This window comes from Saccostrea cucullata, unplaced genomic scaffold (assembly GCF_032062105.1).
Source record: "Saccostrea cucullata isolate Sc308-1 unplaced genomic scaffold, CSIRO_AGI_Scuc_v1 ctg7284, whole genome shotgun sequence".
In the NCBI taxonomy this organism is placed as follows: domain Eukaryota; kingdom Metazoa; phylum Mollusca; class Bivalvia; order Ostreida; family Ostreidae; genus Saccostrea; species Saccostrea cuccullata.
Window position 1 is genome coordinate 18,704 of NW_026927394.1, and position 11,833 is coordinate 30,536.

General features: G+C 31.9%; 1 protein-coding gene across 1 annotated transcript; it reads left to right on the plus strand.

Moving 5' to 3' along the window:
• Window positions 1-211: 211 nt before the first annotated feature.
• On the plus strand, window positions 212-7,509 carry LOC134274327 (uncharacterized). Its single transcript, XM_062756596.1, has 2 exons — window positions 212-239; window positions 6,060-7,509. The coding sequence occupies exon 2, from the start codon at window positions 6,110-6,112 to the stop codon at window positions 7,379-7,381; it is 1,272 nt and encodes a 423-aa protein (XP_062612580.1). The 5' UTR covers window positions 212-239; window positions 6,060-6,109; the 3' UTR covers window positions 7,382-7,509.
• Window positions 7,510-11,833: the final 4,324 nt, after the last annotated feature.

Below are 11,833 nucleotides of genomic sequence, written 5' to 3' on the forward strand. Positions count from 1 at the left end.
CATGTGGATTATATACACATCTTATGATCTTTGGTGTAAGGAAATGAATAACTTCAGTATTAAGATCCTCTGTTAAGAAATATGGGGAAAGTTCTATATTATTTATAGCCATGAAAACTCAACATTATTGGTACATCGGCCCACAGTCTTCTTTATGATGGACCATCGATCAGGATAGGAACACTTACCATGCTTACTAGAAAAATTTTAAAATGTGGAGCGGATCAAACGTAATGTACGTAGATCTTAATTGGAAGATTATCTAAATAGCTTCTTTAATTGTGCTTAGTTAATTGACTTAAATTTAATATCAGTTCAAATTAATATATTTATTTTTACCAGATTGTGATGAATTGACAAGGACAATAGCCTTGCAGGTCAATTTTCTCTTATTAAAAGTATTTCCTCGTAGTAATTCATCCACTTTGTTCGTTTTTCAACACACTTAGAAAAAAGACTTTATTTTAATGATCTGTACGTTAAAGGTACTTGGACAGAGATTTGAAGTTATTATTTTCTCTATAATATTACGACTTATATATTTTAATAGCATTTCACACAAAAATTAATCAAAAATCTTATTTTGTTTAAAAGATATTGAAATTTCAAATTTTTCGGCGGGTTTGATTGACATATCCTTGCACTCTCACAAATTTAATTTTATTCTTAATCCTTAGGAAAAGTGGCAATCTCGTTCTGTAAAAATGAAAAATATTAATACTATAATCCAGAAAATTCAGAGTAAACACGTTCGAAAGCAAAACAAACACACAATATATTGTCAGTCCGTGCAGTTGTGGTAAGCAGATTGTGACGATTGAACGCACCCGGTGAATTCTAAATATAAACAATAACAGAACTCGAGCCCTGTTTACAAAAACTGTGTACATAACACGAGTGTGCTCGATTTGCTAAACTCTGTACGCATCTCTTAGTTCGGAATGACGATACTTGTGAAGGTGTTTTGCTTTATAACATTTCTACTCTGAATGAAATTATTTTTCTTGATAAAAGTTTTAATATTTCTTATTAAAACACATCAAAATTGCCACTTTTCCTAAGGATTAAGAATAAAGTTAAAATTTGTGAAAGTGCAAGGATTTGTCAATCAAAACCGCCAAAAAATTTAAAGTTTTAATAACTTTTAAATGAAATAAGATTTTTTAATTACTTTTTGTGTGAAATGCTATTAAAATATATAATTCGTGATATTATACAGAAAAAATGAGAAAATATTAACTTCAAATCTGTGTCCAAGTACCTTTAAGCAACAGAGGATAAAAAAAAAATATGCAAAAAGGAAACCTCGATATTGTCAAAGTAATTGAAAAATAAGTGTCAGTGTCATCCTTAAGAATTTAAAAATAGTAGGGTTCAAAATTAACATTGAAAAAGTAGAAGGGGTCTTGGGTTTCTCCTTTATCAGGGAGTTGAGGGGGGAATACCAAAGTTACCATGATATTACTACCTTTAGGTGAGAAATTACCTGTCCCCCTAACTTATCTTCTTACATTCAACTATTCTGTATAATAAAACTCATGGACCTGTGAGCGAGAATAGGCAATTTCTAAATATGTTTCTAAATACCCAGCAGATTGTGTAATTCATCTTGACCCCGTAATTGTGAAGGATCAGAACTGTCTACTATTTACTCGATTTATTTAAATTCTTTATTTTGTTCTCGGCCGTTACCCTCCGCTTTTTACAGGTTTTCACAAGGTTTTCACAAGTTGTTTTGACCTAACAAAACTGTGGCAGCTATACATATTACCGGTATTGTCCTTCACTGAAGTAAACCTGCCATTTGGAATCCAATATGTACCAAAAACACATTGTTCTGACGTCAGTTGAAGAAAATTCAAAATAGAAGACTTTTTAATCATAGAGCAGTAAAACTTTCTTACATATAATTACCTTTAATCACAGGAGATAGGTTTTTATGGTCAGACGACACGTTCCTCAAAAATATATAATTTTTTCTAAGAATTTTTCATTGAAGTATGGGTACCTAAACAAGTTTTCTCACAAAAAATTAGGGTACCTTACCAGGCATTTGGCCAAGATACCATTGGGTCATATTTCTTATATATCCCTTATGGGTAATCTTCTAAATGGACTATAACTCAAATTTTTGTGTACTTATATTGAAAAACATTTTGAAAAAAATGTAGAAAAACGAAGAGAATGGCTAATATAAATAATTTTTGATATAATACCAAGAGATACAAAACATATATTTTTAGGAACGTGTCGTCTGTCCTTAAAGTGATTTATTACGTTGTAATTTTTGTAAGTTTATTATGAAGCCAGTATATACATGTATAATACCTCAGACTACAGTTTATCTGTTTATATGTGTCAGTGTTAGTTTCCACTGACAGCCTGTAGTTCACATATACAAAAGCTTGATTGTTTTAATTTTGTCTACATACCGGTATTATGAGGGACCAAACGGGGAAGGGTAAGACCGCTCATAAAATGAAAAATAAGTTTTTGGACACACTGGAAGTTAACTTCTCTTAAATGAAACACTGTAAAAATTGTGTTTAGGATTTAAACACTTTAGATCTAAACATGTATAGAAATATATTTAAAAACTAAACACTTACGTCTTAACATGTTATATATCTAAACGTGTTTAGAAATTAAACATGTTCCGCTGCTGTAAATTTCAGAGTTATCTTCCCGGAAATGACACAAATACTCGAATATTTGAACGTTAATTTTAGCGGCCATCGAAACAAAGTATAACACAAAAGGTTTTAGGGGACGTATCAATGAGAGATACTGACAACCCGACGGATAACCATGAAGAAATATTGAAAATCATTTGAAAGGCATCATTTTACTGCAATATATTAAAGGTATGTTTTCTTTTTAGTAAGATTTGCATTATTAAACCACGATTAGCAATGTAAACGTTTATAGACTAGTAGGAGAGAAGTTTATATTGAATTTCATTAAAAATAACTATTTTAATATAAGTTTAGTTTCAATACACTTGAAAAATTGATGGCATCTTCAATGGACAGCATACGGTTCTTTCACTTAAATCTGACTTTAGTAAGATTTGCATTATTAAACCACGATTAGCAATGTAAACGTTTATAGACTAGTAAGAGAGAAGTTTATATTGAATTTCATTAAAAATAACTATTTTAATATAAGTTTAGTTTCAATACACTTGAAAAATTGATGGCATCTTCAATGGACAGCATACGGTTCTTTCACTTAAATCTGACTTTCTTTCCTACAGGTTATGTGAGTAGTCCGGATCGAACTCAAAGCATACATGTATCAAATTACCTGCATAGTGTCATCTTCAAGTGCAAATTGTTGTTCCATGATCAACACTAAGAAATGTATTTTCATGAAGTGTACTGGATTACCCCTAATTCGACATTGTTCGGCGGATTTGATTGATTGATTGATTGATTGAATATTGTTTAACGTCCCTTTCGAGAATTTTTCACTCATATGGAGACGTCACGTACCGTATGCCGGTGAAGGGCTTCAAATTTTGACCTTTACCAAATACATGTACCAAAAATTATCATTTTGTGATTATCTTTGTACATTTGAAATGGATACATTTCGGCAGTTACTGATGGGATATTATATCATGTGGTGCCATGTAGTGCTTTAGGACTGCTGAATGTTAATCAAAGTTTGAAATTTTGATGACTGGCATATGGAACACTCTGCAACCGATTGAAACTGTATTTAATCATATCCAAAATATTATATAAAATAAATATTTTATAATTTTGATTGAAATATCTTTAATAAAGCATTATTAAAAGATTGTTGATCATCCCTGCGTTATAAAATGTATGTCATGCTGATTGATTTTATAGAGATAAAAAAAATTGACTTTAAGTAAAAAGACCATCACACAATTATAAAGTATCTACATATCTAAAAAATCAGATCCTCATGATGAATAATTTATATCGGTTTATATTTTTGAAAACTTTGACAATAATATTATGTGTATTAAGTAATATGCAGCATGCTCTTCGTGCCAAAATTTACAAGTGTTTATAGTTTTTCTGCAGTTGCACTTGTTTTAACGAGGAACCTATCGTTTGACGTCATAACTGGTGAATGTGTTTAACCTGTGCTAGATCCATTATGACGTCATAATTAATTCAATGTCACTTTTCCCGTACTTAACAGCTTCAAAGAAATGATAGAAAATACTGCATTTTGAAATTCACAGAATTCAATCATGCCAAAATAATATTAATTCAATTTATATATTTTTTGGTTTATAATATGCGTAATGGCAATGTATTTCTGGAATAAGAGAAAATATGTAGGCACCTTTCATTTGCTAGATCTAGACTTGAAGTTGACAAACCCAAGATTATCTAGTGTAATGAAATTACCATGTATATAATTTTTGTAATGATTTGAATGGTATGTAACCATTTTGAAGGAATGCAAAAATCGTAAGAAATCTTTAAATGCCAGCTACATGTATATAGTGTAATATCTTGATGAAATGTGTCTAAGCCAAAGATGTACGTGTTGTAGATCGTGTGATCGTGTGTACATTTTTGTGATATCTATAATGAAATGATGTGCATTCCTTTTAACAATTATATATTTGTTACTTATTCATATTCTTGGTGTTTGAGTACAATTTTTTTTATTAAATATGATCTTTTTAAATTAAAGGTACAATTTCTGATAAATATTTAATCTGAAAGTAACCCCAAACAGTCAATTAATTATTAAATCCCGTGTAAGTGCAAAAAGGTCAAATATATTAGTATCGGTAAATAGCCTATCTCTCATTAGTTAGAGGGGAAAGGTATATATTTTAATCACTTTTTGTAATCATTTGCGTATGTTCTTCATCATATTAAAAAATTGAAAACATTGTGACAAAGACTTCTAAAAAATTTTTGCAAATGTAGGGTGCTAAATTTACTAAAAATAATAGAGTTCATTTGACTATTTTTTTTAATGGTGGACTTATCTTTTATGTCAATTGAATAAAAAAAATATTCTTGAGAAAATATTGTTTAATATTGGTCAGTTAATAAAGTTTATAAACGACGATGTTTGAAGTGATATTTTTGTGATTTTTCATATTCCCTCTATGACAATTCCCCCTAAAAATATTTGAAAATGTGAAGTCGCAGTATGTAAATACCATACCAAGTTTCACAGCCTGTACTAGATTTAAAAACAAGGAAACATATCATGAGCTTTTAACTGATTGATAAGCAAGTACTAATTTATCATTTTGAAAAATTTGAAAATCTTGTGACAAAGACTTTTCCGACATAGGTTCTACCTTAATATGTAAAATCTAGATATGTTTAATTTCTAAGCACATAATTATTTAAGATATGTGTTTAAAATTCAAACACTTTCCTAAGCACTTTTTTGTCACCTTCCTTTTTATATGTTTAATTCCTAAACATGTACAATTTCTAAACATGTAAAAGAAAGTGTTTAGAATCTAAACACTTATGTGCTTCCATTCTAAACACTTTCTCATACGTGTTTAGAAATTAAACATGTTTAGGAATTAAACATATAAAAAAGGTGACAAAAAGTGTTTAGAAAAGTGTTTGAACTATTAACACATTTCTTACAGTGATCGCTTGATTCAGCGACAGATCAGACTAGCAATGCAAAATAAATACAACCAACCAAAGGAAAACGGGAACAGTATATGTATTATATTGTCATACACTGTTCATAATACTAATAAAAATAAAAAAGATAAATAAAGAAGAAATAAATCAGGTTCCTAGGGGGAGTAAGCATCCCCTGTTGACGGGTGACACCTGCCCTGAGCCTTATCTATTAATGAGGTATCAATTCAGTATTTATACTAAAAACAAGCCTAACAATTGGTATGAAACAAGTCAGCGTAAATACGATCCAATGATAAGTTATACATGTACAGTTGTATTTGCTAACAAAAACAATATACTGACCATATAGATGATTTACATGTAATTACTTTTCTTTTTATAGGTGATGTCTTAGTACTTATCAAGGAATTGATTTACATGTAATTACTTTTCTTTTTATAGGTGATGTCTTAGTACTTATCAAGGAATCGGATATTTTTTCAAAACAACAGATGGAATCGGAAAACTCCGGTTCCGTACATACTAATGGTTCTGAAGCGGGACAAAGAGAGAAAAATCGGACTACAGATAATGAAAATTCACCGAAAAGACCAAGCGACTTCAAGACCATATGCAATACGGATCGACAACCGGCTTTAATAGAGCTCTACAAAGAAAAACAGCACGAAGAGAATTCATGTGATCATAAACAGAGTACCCAGACATTGGGAACTAAAGCTGTGTATCAGAAAAAGAGCCCAGACTCAGCAAAGAAAAGAAATATTGGAGAGAGTTCGGATGATAAAGAGAATTCTGGTGGGACAAAAAGTTGTCGAAGGAAGTTTGACTACACTCAGGTAGTGTACAAGAAAGGTGCAACACTGTTTTCAATTTTAGAATTAGACTGTGCAGACTCATCAGAGCCAGAGCCTCCAAAGATTGAACCACTGACGTTAAATAAAAAAATCAGCCAACTCGTGCCATTCTCAAGGCAGAAGTCCACTTATCACCAGTTTGATCAGACTATGTATTACTCATGTACCCCGGAACAACTGTCTCTTCACAAATTAAGATGCTCAATCTACTCCAGTCTCGGCGCCAGCTGGAGCATTGTCAACCCAGATGAGTGTAAGCGTGTGTGTTTTCAATGCTTTCATAAACACAAGGTAGAATCAATGTTAGAACTGACCCCTGGAGACCACATCACCATCCACCGATCTGTCGGATACGAACACCATGCCATTGTTGTGGAGGTATCGCCTGATGAGGACGACCACACTTCCGGTTTTCTGAGAGTAATTCACTACAGTGCAAATGCAGGCGAAGTCGCCAAGGGGATACTACCGTGTATGATCACTGTGGGACAGTACGGGAACTTAGCGTACTTACGGGAGGAAGACGTGAAATTCGATCTAAAGAAACAGGATGTGTATATTATTCAGTACAAAAATAAACATTTTACTCATTCTAAAATCATCCGCCGAGCACGGGCGAAGATTGAGAATGAGGAAACCTTGTACAGCATTTCATCAGATAACTGTGAGCACTTCGCTAACTGGTGTGCTACCGGGGAGTATTACAGTCACCAGATTGGCTTACTGAAGGCAACACTCCAAATGCTGCTGGTCTCAGACAATGAAGCATATAATAGAATGTTAAGTAATCTCGCAGAGAATGGTATAATGTGTGATGAGTGCTTCCAAGAAGCTAAAAGGGCACAGGAAGAAAGAAGACTAAATCAGGAAAAAGCAGAGGAGAATTCCCTAACACATATGCTTCCTTGATTGATTTACTGTCAAAAAGGTACTCACACCAGAGTATAAAACATTGAAAGCATGGAAACATGTACAACTGACTAGTTCATAAATGCCAGTCAATTAAATATTAGCTGCAGAGCTGTATCTCTATGGTTTTATATATTAGATCTTGACCATGACACAAAAGGTGCAGTTTTCTGCCCTATTTTAAGGAAATTTCTCCACTTTCTAGGTTTGGTCAATCAACTGTTTCACTGCCTAATTCTAGATCTACATATTCTATTACCAACCTGTGTGTTTTATCTACCTCCTAACCCTTTATAGCCGTCTATTATAGACCAATAAACTATTAATTGTGATTTTTTGCAAAATGGCCGAAAATTCAAATTGAGCATTTTTTTGTTTTTGTTTTGTTTTTGTTTTTTTTTTTTTTTTGGGGGGGGGGTATAGAGACGACTTTAAGAATTTGGAGGTTAATCTGTTAAGTACAGGTTTGTAAATTTGGAATGTGTCTAGAATCAGAAAGGAAATAGTAGTCGATTGACCAATGTGGAAAGTGAAAAAATTCTCTCCAACACTGCACAAAAAATCTTGCGTTATGGTCTAAGACTAAAATATAAAATCATAACGCTACAGTCATGCAGCTAATTGAATCTCAAAGATGACACCACAAAATGTTTACAATCTCAACAAATTACAACACATTTAAATGAATATAATATTTTTGTCTTTTTTGTTGAAATAAAACCTTCATTTCTTGAAATATTTTTTCGATCTATATAAGCAATCATTTGATTGACAGTGAAATATCCTTGGCTTAAGCTTTGCAAAATTTATACCCGGTATAGATTTTATTAAAATCACATTCTGATTTGATTTTTACAGTTTTAAAATGAAAAGAAACATCCCAGATGAAGTTTGCACTTGCTTTGTCACTAACTGGGGGAATGTTAATTGCATTATCTTTTCCGTAGTCCTCTTTTTGTTGTTCATCCTCAATAGAGACTTCAATGGTGATCTTATCTATGTCCGACTTTTGAATTCATTCATACGTTGTTTTTTTCTTTCAATTTTGTCACCAGATCTCTTCCAAGTGTCTAATGTCATCCCCTCTTCCTGATTCCAGTTTGTTTCAATCTTAAAAATATAAACCTTTATCTGAAAGGCGTTTAGATGGATTCTATGTACATGTATATTTACCCTATCTACATACATATCTTTCCGGATCATTTTTTTGTAGAGCCATGATCTCTTGTAAATCTCTTCATCTGAGATAAAATTTTGTCAGTGTCCATTATTCATCGAAGACATATAACCTGTAGTCATGGCTCTTGTTTCTTTCCAAGATTTAGTAAAATTCAGCAACATCTTTCATATCAATGATTATGCTTAGTGCCATTCTTAGAAAAAATTATCACATATCATTTTTGCTTATTGTTAGGTTTGATATTTTTTATTAAGTCAAATGTTGACTGACATTATTCATACACTGAAATGACGACGGATTTTTTCGGTTATTTCCCGATCATGACAAGGAACACATGGTGGGTGTGACCGGTCGGCAGGAGAGTCTCACTCCTCCATGGCACCCGATCCCACCTCTGATGTTCTGGAGGTCCGTGTTTGCTCTGCTCCTATTATGTATTGTTTAATGGACATTTCATCTTGAATTCTTTTATTTAGCTCCGTATGTTTCATTTGGATTTTGAATTATAATTTTGGCAATTTTTAGGTTTTATATTTTGGATCTGAACTATAATTATGTCTATTTGTTAGGTTTCATGGTTTAGTATTTGAACTATAAGACTGCTTTTTCAGATTGGTGATTCTTTTGATTTGAGGATCATCCATTCATACTTTTCAAGATGGTATGTGTCTAGTATTCTTCAGCCTAAGGAAGCTCTTCAAGTAAAGACAAGATGCCTTCTGTCTTTCCTGCTACTATTCAGAATGACCGTTCTACTCTTCTTTACTTGATCAGTTTGTCTATCTTTTGAAAAAATATTTGGTGAATGTTATTGTACATGTAGCTTTTATGTCCTGTTTATTCATTTTGAACACATAAAATTGTCTTTTCAGGCTGTCTTCTAATTAAATATTTTTTTATCAATTTCCTCGTTTCTAGTAATTTTATTTTCAGTAGAGTGTCTGCTTGTCCTGTTCTGCCTTCTCTGTTAGTTTTACAGTACTCGCCTTCCTGTATGAATTTGCATTAATTTTTCAGATCCTGTGATAAGTCAGCCATATCACTCTGACTCTACACTTATGTACTCTGAAGTTGTCTTGATAATAAGAAGTTAAGTACCTCAAGTTTCTCATTAATATATCTATTTAGTCACCAGGAGACAAAGTTTTCCAACAATTTGCTGCGATTTCATTAGGTATTTATTTTGACCCTTTATTAAAAAGACTTATTTATTATTCTTATGAATATTGAATTAAATTCTAAACGAAATGAAGAAATCGCTTTCTTCGGCCTTTAGTTTAACATTTTAGACTATATCAGTGACATTTTTAGAAACCATAATAATTTTCCTTCACATGTTGATTTTATAAATCCCATGCACTCGAATCGATTTAAAAGCACAGCTGAGTCTAACATTTATCTGCTTCGTATATTGATGGTGAACTATAATAAACTAAAATTCATACGCTACTCGTCTTATTTTGCTTTTTAAGTCAGAGTTGGTTTCAAGTATTTGATTAGAATTTATGCTGAAGCGCTCGTTCTTGAAATATCGTATTAGGGTAAAGAGTCAGAGACAATGATCCATGAGTATAATTTGAATTTGACACAATCAACAATTCATGGAGGATTCTCATCATATTAGGTTAAAAATTTACAGGTGTACCTTCAAGGTTCGTATCCCGCTGTTTTATGATATTTAATTATGAAAAATTGTGAAAGAATTTTGTTTCAGCTGATGCAAATGCATGTTCATCGACAATTGAACAAATTCTGCATTATTCAATATGCTTGATTTGCAGCACGTGAGATATTATGAGGATTTTTTCTCTGGCATTTTGGTATGAAATTCATTTATCCTCAGAAATGTCAGGATTAAACTGATAATCGACTTGAAAGGGTCTTCAAAATTGTATTTCATATCAGATAAATGGTTAAACAATAAGAAAAACGCATTGATTCTTGATACTAAAATGTTAATTTTACCTGAATCATTTCTTAGCTACAAATTGAACCAAACATTAATTTATAAGATGGATTGAAATCATTTAAATTGCACTTCTTTAAAACTAAATACATGTAGTCTAAAGAATTGAGTCGACTGTTGCCAAAGGCATCTTTCTAATCACTTATCTACTCTGGCAATAAAAGTGCTTCAGAATAATGAAATGTAAATAAAATGCACAATGCGCATTGTCTACAAGAAAGGAAAAGATAGTGAGAAAATATAATCTCATTTTTAAAAGATAACATTCCTGTTATTGTTGTGGACTTATGATAAAAGGTAAGGGGAATATCCTCAGAATAAATCTCTCTCAATCAGTATTCCATTGCCCTATGGTTAGCTGATCATGAAATCAGTATCAAGCATTTAACGCCGATAGTATAGTCGAGATCAACTCTTCAAATTAAACTTAAACAAATGTCAACTTAATTTCAGATGAACATTTGAAGATACCTTGAATATTTTTGAAAGATAAAAAAATCTTCTTTTTTTTTTTCTGTGATTATGGAAAACAACGATTGTAAGACTGAAGAAAATACTACATGTAACTATTGATACTTATTTTAACACAACAAATGCATTTTTGGAGTTGAACTATGTTCAATCTCCCATGGTCATCACGTATTTAACATGCGCAGTAATTTGTGTTGATTATATAGAGCCGAAAGCGAGGCTACTGTGTCGGCTGATTTACTCTGATGATATTCAACAGAAAACATGCATAAACATCTGCCACAAATAGTTCATGTCATTTTCTCTTGAATTGATCTAATTTTCATAATTTGAAATGTAAGTAAATGTAATAATGATAAAGTAATCTTATTTTGAATATTAGATTTTGTTCAAAGTAAAACTAAATTATAAAGAACCTCAAAAGTTTTTCGTAATAGAACTCATTTATTGTGTGGCGTCATACACTGAAAAAGATACGATCGACAATTCTACATACTAACGGCAAGCGGTAAAGCTAGTCGTCCCGACGCCCGACGGTCCCGGATTTTTATGCAATTTCTTTTTTACCGGTGCACAGAATTTATTCAAACTTTTCATGAACATTTTCTTGGTTTAAATAAATTCATTAATGCATAAAAACTTTAGGAAACATGCGTATTTATTACTAAATATCTTACAAATTTGAAGACTGTGAGCTGTGAATTATATAAATGATCAACCGCCTCTAATATGAATATAATGACAGTGTCCATGTTTTGCAATGGGAAACCCAAAATATGTGTAGGATGGAAAAGTAATAGAAGGTGCACAACGGCAATATGTAATAAAGATTCTA